Here is a 12,875-nt window from a genome sequence, read left to right as displayed (position 1 = left end):
TTTCAGTGGAAGATTTGGAAGTTGTAGTTCATGGTTGCGCTGTATATTACACTAAAAGCTGGTTTTTTTTTTTTGTTTGTTTGTTTGTTTTTTTTATTATTATTTGCTGTATTTTTTTGTTTCGTTTCTGTTTTTTACATGAATTGGCTGAATGGCTAACACATCCACAGGAAAAAACGAGAATCAATTCAATGATGAGCTGAAGTGCTGCAAACACTTGTTTTTAGATAGCTTTTGATCACATTTAAAAACTAGGTTGAATATTTATTTCTAGTCTAGTGAGTCTTGATGAGCTTTTTTTTTTTTTTTTTTTTTTTTTTTTGGATGGATAGGAAAAGAACATTAATATAGCCTTGCAATTGTAGCTGTGTCTTCAGCATCTGCACCACACTGGCATGCTGCTTTACATAATCACTTCTGCAGCTGTCCTGTATTTTGTCCTATGTGAGATCTGGTGCATTTACCCCATCTTCTCTGTAATGGATTTAAATGTCCAGTGCTGATTAACAGGCATGGCTTCCTGCTTAAGGGAGCTCAAATATTGCAAAACCGACAATACCAATTATTGCTCTGGTCAGTCTTGTAAGCTTGATTATTTAACAAAAATTTTCATTACCTAAAAAGTCATACATTTGTTGTTTTAGAAAATGTATATAGAAAATGAAAAACAAAATGAAATACATTTTAACAAGGGCTATTGGAGGACACAATGTTGACAAGTTGGACCAGATCATAAAACTCACCTCTCAAGGCTTCCTACAACCTCTGTGGGTGCTGACAGGGGCAAAGAAAGGCCCCAGGCAAGGCAACAGCAACTAGCATGGCGGTAGTAGGGCATTTAACATAGAAGCCCACAGCCAGCCTTTGCAGTGATTGTGAAAGCGAAGAAACAGCAATCTGGAGGCAAATGATTCCATGGGGTTCACCTGTGAAAACGTGAGTATTAGTTTGTCTGGATGGGACAGGATTCTCTTTTCGTCCTCATGACTGGAGCTACATTAAACAGCAAGTGACTTTGTGCTGCTTTTTATTTTTTTAACCCTAACCCTCCCTAAAAGCTCAAAGCACAGCTGTTGCTAAGAAAAGGGGTGTGCTTTGTTTGGAACACAAGAAAAAGAGCTTTTTAGTAAAAAAAAATAATGCAACAAAGCAAGCCATTTATCCGGATTGTTTTGTTTGGGTGCACGTTAGAGTTAGCATTGAAATTGTTTTTAGGTTCAATTACATGCTACATGTTTTGTTTTTTGTTTTTTTTTTCACTTTGTCCCGACCTGGGATATCTAGCAGTCGTGCAGCAAAACCAAAAGATTACTGAATTTTTCTCCAGAATGATAGCAGCGCACACAATGTACCATATAAACCACCTAAAGTCTTCACCAAACAACTGACCGTATTCTTTGTTTTGGTTATTTATATAATGTAAATACGGATCTTAGGACTACTGCTCACACCTGGGTGTCACTTTCGCAGGCACACACCAGCTCTGTTCATTCTCATCCAGCTCTGTTTCACTCTTTTTCAGCCATAATAACATGCATGTCTTTTTACTTTTGCTTTAATCAACCTCTGTCTCCTGTCATTACTACGTTTTATTGTGGTCCATGTTAGAACAGAGAATATTTTACTATTACACCAAAGTACAAATAAAAAGTGGTAAGGTGAAAACTGCAAGCCAGTGAAATTGTCTGGGTCTTTTTCATTACTTTTTTAAGATTATTAAGAATTCTTCTTATCTCAAGCTAATAAAAGGAAAGAAATATATCTAGGAAATGGCACGAAGAAGACAGAGGGGAATGAAAGAAGCAGTGGCCCAGGGGTGGTGATGTTGGAGGGTGGGTGGAGCCTGGATATTAGCTGGGGCTCTTGAGCATTGAGAGAGTTGGGGGTCTGTCACCCAACTATGTGATGTTGATGCATGTGGACACCCTCTACTGTCCTGCACCTCCTGTGCTGTTAAGCAGAAGAGCTTCAGGGCTCAAACATTACTTTCACTTCATGAAAGACAGGATCACAACAGTAAAGAAAAGGGGGACGAGGAAACAGAGCTGTCTTACCCAAGTGTCAAGTTCTCACATGTCCATGTAAGGGCTTTGTGGGCTTAAACTAGGCTGCTGCCTTCAAGCTATCTGTGGCAGTGAAGAAGCCATACTATTATGCTCAGCGCTCCAATAGATTTGAAGATAAATTGCTTTTACAGTATTTATTTCTCAGAATGTCAAGTTGATAAAGAAATTATAACTTAATTTCTAGTACTTTTTGGATCCAGTCTTTGTCTAAAATAACCGGAAATGGATAGTTGACATTAAAGAGCAGCATCCCGGCTGTAGCTCATTGGATGCATTTTACTTGCCATGCTGAGAGTCCTCAGGATGGAGATGCTCTAATTGAATGTTTTCTGTGTTTGCTATGAAAGGCTGTATTGTAGAGAGAGCCAGCAACATGCCGCTGCACTGTGATTAATCTTACACTGCCTGTTTCAGCTGATTCAGAGATGACTCAGACTGACACACGCCTGCTTTCTTTTCTTTCTTTTTGGGAAGGGGGCTGGCTACAAGAACCATTGTAAAAACACAAGTTGAATTACCTACCCACAGTTTTTTAATTGGATAACATTTCTTTGATAGCAGATAGCCAAAACAAAAAAGGAAAGGCAGGACAGGGAATACGTGGTGATACCTTTTCTTCAGTCTTCTGTTTATATATTCTTGTAGGCTAGTGAATATCCCTAGGATAGACTGTTTCCCTTAGTGACAAATTATTTTTGAAATTATCTTGCTTTTCTTGGGCTAAATTGCTTTAATGAGCATAATGTCCTTGAATGAATATTTTATGATCTTCAACCTGAAAAGATGATTAGCGGGGGGAAAAATAATGTGTCATCTGCACATTAAAAGTCTTGTGAGTTCAGAGAAGTTGCTCATTGATTGGAAAAGTTTGCCATTTGTTGTATTAGGCCTCATAACTTCAAGTGTTTTGGCAGAGTAGCATATTCAGCCACCTTCCTTCCTTTCCCAGTGCTCGAGGACAGCAGACAGCATAGCGTGAAGAAATGTCTATCCCCCCGGCCTTCATGTCAGGAATCCTGATGAGGTTTATTGGGGCAGAAAGGGCACAGTTTTCCCCCTGAGGCTGTAGCTTGAGCTCCAAAGCTATTGGTCTTGTCTCTCCAGTACACACCACACCTCCCTTCCTGTCTCCCTCACTCTCTCTGTCTCATACACTTACTTAATCCTTTTTTCTGTAAATCCATATTTCAGTGTACAAAGCACCACATGGTAACACTGCTTAGGTCACATATTGAAAGTGACATCATTGCATTTGACATGAGGTTAGGGTGAAGTGCAGACAGTGGTTTAAAAAGAGAAAATGATGGTGTGTGTGTAGAGAACCTCTTTGTCATTGGCAGGGAAGCATAGGGAATGACGTCAAGCAGACTGTTTGTTTTTTTTTTTTGTTTGGTGTGTGTGTATGTGTGCACCCAAATTGTGTGACTCAGGTATATAGATTAGATAACAAGCAGTGTCTTTGTGTTCTCTCTTATTGGCCAGCTGCAGGCATGAATCAGACTGTTCACGTGACTGTATTATTACACAGTGGAGATGAAATCTTACTTCTAAGGAGGTGAGGTGGGGAAAAAAGCAGATTTTGCCAGTTTCATAAAGTACTTGGCTGGCCAGTGGCATAATGTAGTACTGATATTCAGCTGAGGACATGGTGCCATCACCACAGACCTGCAGTCCAGCTCTGCCAAATTTTCCAAAGAAATCTACCATCTCAGGGTGTGTAGCTGTGTGATGGTGTACACTTCAACTCCTGGAATTGACACACCTCAGTCTGATCTCTGCAGGCAACTCCCAAAGTGTCCAATCCTACACTAGTAACAGACAGGCACCACCCCTTTTAGCCCCAACAACACCTGGCTGTGCTGTGAACTGTATTGCTTTGCTTCTGGTAGGGGACTTGCATTACTGCAACTTCCTTTAATGGAAGTTACAACAGCAGCTTTGTATGACCAGAGATAGTAAAGGTAATGCTTGGTTTATGAAGCCAACTGTGTTTCCTAACTTGATGCATCCTGCCAGATCTTACCCTGAGTTTAAAATGTTTTATTTTTCTCTGTTGGCACACAAAACACATTATAATGCACATCTGAGATAAACTTTAATAATCTCCCTAGGTCTGCTTAGATTAATTCTAAGAGGAACCGAGAGTAATCCGAAGTATTTCCTCTGAATCTTGCATTACTTTGCCTAGTTCCTTATGTACTGTTTCCCTTCCTCTTTAGTGTGGGAGACCTGTGCACAGAAATGGCTGTGCATCAGAGCTCCCTTAGAGCTGTTTGTCCTCCCTCTTTCTCTTCTTTTTCCTCTCTCCACGGGCTGGTCTGGTCCCGGCCTCTCTTGCTGCCACTGTTGCTGCAGTTGGCCCAGCTCTGCCACAGTTTTCCATCAAAACACCAAACCTCAATGGAGCATTCAAGCCCAGGCCCGCTCCAGTGCTGCCCCTCCCTCCTATCCCACCCTGTTCTGACTCTGCCTTCTTTCTCCCTTTCTCGCTCACTGCACAGTTAATGGCCCCGTCCAGGAAGAGGTTCCTCACTTAGACTTTATATAACTGGATCTAAAGTATTGAATGAAGTGTGAGTGTTGTCTGTGAGATTTCATAGGGGGGAAAAAGCTGGTTTTAGCAAGTTGGTTTTGTAGCTTCTCTTAGATCTACATGTAAGCTGTGATCTAAAAATGTTCTAACAAAACCACAATGTAGAAGAATTAAGTTGTTGTCAGTTGTTGTAACAGGATTCACACGGTCCAAGATGGGGTTTTTTTTTTTTTTTTTATTATTACTAAAAGGCTGTTTAGAGTGTTGCATCAGTGTGCAACTTCTGCAAGCAGACTCAGAAGCTGTTTTGTTTAATACTTAAACAGAACCGCATATTTTCTGTTCATATCATGCTGTTCTTTGTCAAGTCAAGTCAAGTCAAGTTTATTTATAGAGCACATTTAAAAACAACCAAGGCTGACCAAAGTGCTGTACAGTAAATACAGATAAAATACAATAGAACACAATTTCGTAATAACACCTCGCTGATAAAAATAAAATAAAAATATATAAAACAAATAAATTAAACCTTTCTAAAAGCCAATGAAAAGAGGTGAGTTTTAAGAGCGGTTTTAAAAGTTTCTAGGCTTTTGGAGAGTCTGACGTGAGGAGGTAAACTGTTCCACAGTCTGGGTGCAGCCACAGCAAACGCCCTCTCTCCCTTTGTCTTTAATTTATACCTGGGAACATCTAAAAGCATCAGGTCGGCTGACCTCAAAGATCTCCTGGGGCGATAAGTACTAAGGAGTTCTGACAGGTAAGAAGGTGCAGTGCCATTTAAAACCTTAAAGGCCAGCAATAAGATTTTAAAATCAATCCTAAAGGCAACTGGGAGCCAGTGGAGAGAGCAGAGAACCGGAGTGATGTGGTCTCTTTTTTTTTTTTTTTTGAACCGGTCAACAGGCGAGCGGCAGCGTTCTGCACCAGTTGTATGTTTTTGTACTGCAACCAGTGATTATTAACACTCAACCAGTGATTATTAACACAAGTCTTTTATACTCTTGTTTGTTCTAGCAAATCTAAAAAAATGAAAAATGCTTTACTTGTTTTATACAGTCCTTGAAACCTGACATAAACTATTAATGGAGACTTGATAAGAATTAAAACTTTGCATAGTTTTCGTAGTATTATCAGGGGAGGAGGGGGCGTGGAGATTATACACTGCTGATCGGCAAAAGAGTATGTACTGTGAAGTTATGGGCTTTAGTGTATGTCAGTAATACTTTTCACTAGAGCAGGGCGATATGGCCAAAAATATTTATCACGATATATATTTGAAAATTTGCGATAACGATATAACCGACGATATAATTGATGCGAGACAAAATACAACTCCACAACATTACTAGCGCAAAAAGACAACCTTCCATTTATTTTCACTTAAACAAGAAGCTGGTTTTTATGTACATTAAAGCTTTATAAAAATGTAACAGTGCAAATGCAAATTCCTTGCTGAAAGTTTAACCAAAAGGCATTTCCAGTAGAAATGGGCTGACATATCCTGAGCATAACCATGTATAATATCCACTGAAGTTAAAAAGAGGTGCTTTGCAACATTAAACTGCAGTGTGCAGTATGTATTTTTCGGACCATAAGGTGCACGGGATTATAAGGCACATTAAGCGAAACAAAGCAGTCAGATAAATCAAACTTTATTAAACTCATTCTTCTTGCTTCCTCCACTTCTGTACCATTGATTCATTAATGTTGAATTCTCTGGCAGCTGCTCTATTCCCATGTTGCTGCAGTATATTAATGACTAACCTTGTATTGTGGATGGATTATCTCAGTTGTTCTCCTGACTGAAGTTTGGTCCGTTTACAGCATCCTGCCATGCGATTGCATTTGTCTCTAACCATGAAGAACCTTCACGTTAACTTTTATAAGTGGAAAAGTGTTAGTGTTCGTCCTCCAGCTTCACTGTTTATGTTATGCTAACATAGCTGTGTCGCTAGCGATCACGTAGCACATCATTATATACCAGCTAGCCCAACTTCAGTAACCCTACAAACGTCACTGCTGTTTAGTTTCCTGTCTTCATTTATGCTGTAAGTGATAGCAAAGCTGTACGTTTGATTTTTTTTCAGAAATCTCTCAGTCAGAACATGCAATATCATGCTTAGGTAACTAGCGAAACTAGCGAGCTAACTTCCGCTAGCTTCCTGCTAACTTCTAACTCCGTTAAATGTAATAACTTTTGTTTTCATGGATGCCTGGAAGTTAAACTTTATAGTTACACCTGGTAAAGCAGCAATGCTGATCGTTTTATTAAAGATGAAAGAATTTAGACAGTTTTTAACTCTAAGTGATGCTGCAGTGTTCGTTTGACCTGAAGCATACGGAGTTTAGGACCCAGATTACTCCCAGATTTAAGAGCATCTTAGTCCGACAAATATGACAATAACGACGGCCGCTTGCATGTTCTGCAAAAAAATGTGCTTTGTTGTGTATCTGACGGACAAACACCAAACCAGTTCCACATCACGGAAGTTGCACCATTTTTACAAACCAATTCTGGTTCATCTGTTTCACTCAACAATCGGCCATGTGCGTATGAAAACAAAGGCACTGCGCATGCGCGTTTTACTCCCATTCTATCGCGATATTTCATTTTCCTATCGTTGCCTAACATTATACCGGTATTACCGTGAACGGTATAATATGGCCCAGCCCTACTTTTCACTACAAACTATGAAGTGAGACCCTATAGTATGAACAGACTTGCAGGCTTTGCAGTCACTACAGTCAGAATCTATGCCACAGCAACCAGCTCTTATCCGAATTTGCTCATTCACAACTACTCTTTTTCCTTTTCATTGTTTAACTCCAGCTAGTACAGATATTGTTAGACAAACCTGAATTGTAAGCCTGAGCTACACTCCCAATTGTAAGCCTGAAACACTCCTAGTGCAGCCAATTAAGATACTTAACTATCCACGTGGCCATGACAATTGCTTTTCTTGGACAGTAACCCTTGGGTTAGTGTTATGAATGCATGCTGTTGTTGTAAATCGACAAACCAAGGTAGCATTGTTTTTGGACCAAAATCCACGTTCCACTTAATACCACTTTTCAGTTTCCCTTTAACTACAGATGTGATGAGTTGAATATAAAAGAAGAACCAATTACACTATTTAATGTATTTCCAGTTTACTCTTTATCTGAACAGTCCTAAGATTACAGCTTTAATCACTTATTAATATTTTTCATGCAGAAAAATATATATACCGTATTTTCCGCACTGTAAGGCGTGCTTAAAATCCTTTAATTTTCTCAAAAACTGAAAAGCCGGACCGCTTGATGGATTGTCTGAACATTATGGCTACCGTAGTCAGGACCCTCACGGAGTAATCTGTGTCCAAAACTCTGTCCATTTCAGGTCCCAAAGTCAAATGAACACTGCGGCATCACTGAGAGTTAAAAACTGTCTAAATTCTTTCATCTGTAATAAAATGATCAGCGTTGCTGCTTTACCGGGTGTAACAATGAAGTTTAACATCTAGGCATCCATGAAAACAGAATTTATTACATTTAACGGAGTTAGAAGTTAGCAGAAAGTTAGCTCGCTAGTTTCCACTTAAACATGATATAGCATGTTCTGACTGAGAGATTTCTGAAAAAATTAAAGCCTACAGCTCTGCTATCACTTCCAACATAAATGAAAACAGAAAACTAAACAGCAGTGATGTTTGTAGGGTTACTGAAGTTGGACTAGCTGCTATATAATGATGTGCTACGCGATCGCTAGCGAGCTATGTTAGCATAACAAACACAGTGAAGCTGGAGGATGAACACTAACATTTTTCCACTCGATAAAAGTTAACTTGAGGGTTCCCGATGGTTATGGACAAATGCAATCTCATGGCAGGATGCTGTAAGTGGACCAAACTTCAGTCAGGAGGACAACTGAGATAATCCATCCACAATACGAGGTTAGTCATTAATATACTGCAACAACATAGGAATAGAGCAGCTGCGAGAGAATTCAACATTAATGAATCAATGGTTCAGAAGTGGAGGAAACAAGAAGAATGAGTTGAGTAAAGTTTAACTTATCTTACTGTTTTGTTTTGCTTAATACGCCTTATAATCCGGTGCGTCTAATGTATGAAAACAGACCCGTTCATCGACAGTGCGCCTTATAATCTGGTGCGCCTTATGGTCCGAGAAATACGGAATATTTAGTTTCTGAAGAGTATATAGAATGAAAAGTATTTCTTTTAAACTCTGTCTTTAGTTACTGGTGTGATTGTAATTTAAATTGGGGAGGGGGTGTTATGGGAACCCCAAAAACTGTTATTTTTATTGGTGCTAAAATGTTTTTATGTGATATTTCCTATCTACAATTGGCATGACGTCTAACAGGGTAGAGCAGGGCAAAACACTGAAATGTAATTATTATAAAAAATTGTCACACTCTATTCTGTTTGTCTTACAGGTATAATAGAACTGTGTATTTCAGTCCTTTTTGCTTGAGACAAAACCAAAATGAGACTTTTAAGCCTTTGTCATTCTGTTACATGTATCGGGTATGATGACTTGTCGTCAGCTATCTAAGTGTTGTAGAAATATGGTTCATCTTACCCATCTTTAAATTTCTTATTTTAAGCTGAGGACACTTGCGCCCACATTGAAACTTTGCAGCTTCAAATTGGCTGTCACCAATTTAATCTTAGACAACAGTCACAGTAGCTCACATGGGGAATGAGTTATGACTAAAGTAAATAACCATTACTTCAAAGATGGATTAGCAGTTGTTATGTGTATATATTGGATTTGTTCCTTCAGCTTTAATTGCATACTTTGTTTGTGGGTTGTTGGTTTTTTTTGTTTGTTTTTTTTTTTAAACAACCTTTTGACTGTTAGTTTGGGCTAATATGATGAAGCCCCTATCTGTCATTGTCTCATGTCAACTGTACCTGTCCAAAAAGAAGTTTTGGAAAACTTTTATTAATGCATGTTAAACTTCTTTTCTGCATAGGCAATGTTTCCCAAACTTACAGCTACATTTACTGTTGAAAACATAATTCATAGTTCATAATATATACACAGTAAGCCGCTATATGCAAATAGACTTACAAACACTATTCTTACAGTAAAAGTAGATATGCCACAAAACACATTTAAAACTGTAATAAATATCTCTGCACATACCTCGATGCTACAACTCTGTTTATGCAAAAAAAATGTTTCTTCTTTTTGGCTACTACAAATCAGATGATCGGCTCATCCTAGGAGGGATCAAACAAGTATTATCTTTGATTCGGTCAAAAATGTATATTCATTATTCCTTTAGTGTCATGTTTCTCGCTTATAATTTGTGATGTCACAGAGCAAATTACCAGACAGCCTTTACATTCAGCAGTTATTCAGAAGCACTGTTTCCATAGCAGGCCTGTCTCACTCTCAGCGGGACTGTGCTGTAGTTTTGCTGTGATGCCCGGGCATCGTTGTTATTCCTTTTCTTTCAGTTTTTTTTTTCCCCTCTGCACTGGTTGAGTGCCAAAACCAATGTGACAACAGTGCTCACATCCACCCAGGCGGAAAGTTGTCCTTAGATGGAAAGTTTTTATTTATTTATTTTTTAAATTTAGCCTGTGTCTATTTTTATGATAACTTTGGAAGCATTCGTTTGTAAATGACAGAACCCAGACCTTTAAATGGTTAGTTGTAGATTTGCTTGCCAGAGGCAACTAGGGATGTTTAACAGTCAAGCTCTGAAGTGGTGTGTTTTCACAAACTTAAACCAAAAGTGTGGCAGCTTCAGGATTCTGCGCAGCGGGATATTTCTCGATTTAGGAATAGTACCTATAATTTAAAGAATATTAGTTGGTTTGATATCCTTAAACTTACATAGTGATCCCCCATTTTGTGTAGCATATAGCACATGCGAAGTTTTGTTGTCCCTTTTAAAACTTGCTGTGCCACTACTTCCTTTTACCACTTCTCTCTTGTTTGTACTATTTCTTGCATATTTTTTCACAACTACCTTTGTCCTTCCTCTCAGTCTTTATATGTATTTTATAGGCAAGTGATTTCATGCTAGGTGTTTCTCTTATTTCTTCTAGAGACTGTGCTGGCTCTGACTCATGTCTTTTTTTTTTTTTTTTTTTTTTAGGACGTAAAATGATGTTGCCCTTCTGAACAAACGTTTTTTTCAGTTCCCTTCAAAAGTTTTACCAAGTGCAAGACCTCATGAAGAGGAACCACAGCATTATTTCAAAAGGCGCTATTATAAGCATAATTCAGCGCAGTCATGTCTACAGTCACTGTAGACAGCTTGATGTGTCATCCATCCTCTTGGTTTCCCTGTCATGCTTTCATTTGCTCCTATACGATCAACCAAAAACACGTGCCTACTCATTTTTGCCGTCTCCGAGCTTGTGCATTTGCATGTAGCATTTCACAGTGTGTGTATTTGTGTGCTGATTTTTCCATCCTTCCAATTCAGAGGTTTCTTAGGGAATGGGTTACTTAAAACTAGTTTTTTTTCCCCCTGCTGTAAGCTCTGGAACTTATTACAGTCTGAGGCATTTTCATAAACGGGCCATTCAGCTGCCCCTGCATGGCCCTGAATGAGACAGTGTCACAAGGAGAAAGGGAGTTAATGTGGCTAGTAAGTCATGACACCTCCTTTTTACCGAACAGTATTATTTTAGAGTGAGTAGTTATTTGTATTCATATACTGTGCATTTTTCCTTGTTTTTCTCTTTTTACATTTTCACAAGCATTTAGTGTAGCATACAGCACATATGTACAAGCCTGAATAAAGACTTTGGGGTATTACAGCAAAGTGTGAAAATGGATTTCACTGCTGTGTGACTATTTCCACAGTGAGACACCAATCTTTTCCATCTTTTCCACTTCTTCGCAGTTAAAAATAATAAAATGTAAAATGGCAAATTATGGCTCAGTCTTTCTGGAGAAAAATCAGTAGTACTGACTGTGTGGACCCCAACTTGGAGTGCTGACGGGTGTTGCAGTGACACTCATATAATCAACTCCAACACTAAGAGTTTTAAGATACTTTGCTAGGTTAAACAAAATAAATCAATATTAAAATCTGTGACCCTTTGCCACGTTTCGTTGGAATAGATTGTCTTTGATTCTCTTTAATCACTTTAAGGCTAAAAACACATTTTTGGCATGTATATCTTATCTTTGAGTACTGGAGTAAAATTTGGTTTAGAAACTGTACAAAGTGCAAGGTCCACCAACTCTTGTGTGCCTTGGGTGATTCTGTTAAGGCTGTCTCTTAAACATGAGAATGACCACCTATAGCTGCTGTTAACAGTGTAGCATTTCTTTAAATTTTCTAGCCTATAAATTTTCTTTCATGCTTTGTCTGCTAAAGAAAAAAGGCAGAGCTCAAGTATCCTGGAAAACATTGCGTTTTCCAATATGGTGCTGACTATATCCCCTAATTATTTCATCACTGCTGCACTCTGTGGCAATGAGCATGCCACTTCGAAGGCCCTGTGTATGATTACGATATGATTATTACAGTGAAACTATGTCTGTAGAACTAGATTACAGCACATGCACACAGATGAGATCTGAGAGGCAGAGGACATTTGACCTGGAAAACGCTTTAATCTGTAGCTGAAGAACTCCGATGTTTGATCGGGATTATCATGTTTACTACTATATGGGTCTCATGAGAAACTGTCAGCACGACATCTTGTTTTTTGTTTTTTAACTCTGCAAACAGGAATAAGCAGCCCAGCTTTTGTGCTCTACATTACATTAGTAGTCTGCCAGCAGATTTCTGTAGGATGCTAACTGTTATTCTGTTTTATCTTGCAGGTTTCCCAAGAAAGCAAACAGGTAAGAATCTTTATCTTATTGGATTGCTGACACTTACACCCTTATGAATAGGGAATCCTGTGGTAACACAGACATAACACACCACCCAGTCCCATACATGTACAGAGCTCTGCATGAGGGAAATGAGGCAGATTTTACTAGGCCTGGTGTGCTGTAATACAGAAGTCTTTAGAGTGTGGACCAACCCCCCGCCCCCCATGCACACACACACACACACACACACACACACACAGAGTGACGGACAAAGGGGTCCCTCTTTTAAGGGTGGCCCATCGCTGCCTTTCACTGTGAACAGAACAGTGGCCTTTCACAGTTGAGGCCAGTATAGGCAGAGGCAGCCATACATAGCCTCCCGAGGTTCAAGCTGGAGTCTGGCCTTGTGGTATCTCCACTGAGAAGCGTCCTTTCTCTGGCCTTGCTCTTTGGGCACTCAGGAGAGCGCCTCCACT

General features: G+C 39.2%; 1 protein-coding gene across 3 annotated transcripts in view; it reads left to right on the top strand.

Annotated features, from left to right (window-relative positions):
* Positions 1 to 12,875, top strand: part of arhgef12a (Rho guanine nucleotide exchange factor (GEF) 12a) — a 44,825-nt gene that overhangs the window by 5,302 nt on the left and 26,648 nt on the right. For all 3 annotated transcript variants that reach the window (XM_004543741.5, XM_012917165.3, XM_076873195.1), the window contains one exon: positions 12,406 to 12,426. In XM_004543741.5, coding sequence (XP_004543798.1) covers positions 12,406 to 12,426 — 21 coding nt within the window. The remainder of the gene's footprint in view (positions 1 to 12,405; positions 12,427 to 12,875) is intronic.

This window comes from Maylandia zebra, linkage group LG14 (assembly GCF_041146795.1).
Source record: "Maylandia zebra isolate NMK-2024a linkage group LG14, Mzebra_GT3a, whole genome shotgun sequence".
Classification (NCBI taxonomy): domain Eukaryota; kingdom Metazoa; phylum Chordata; class Actinopteri; order Cichliformes; family Cichlidae; genus Maylandia; species Maylandia zebra.
Note: the sequence above shows the minus strand (reverse complement) of the source record. Positions and strands in the feature narration are given on the sequence as shown.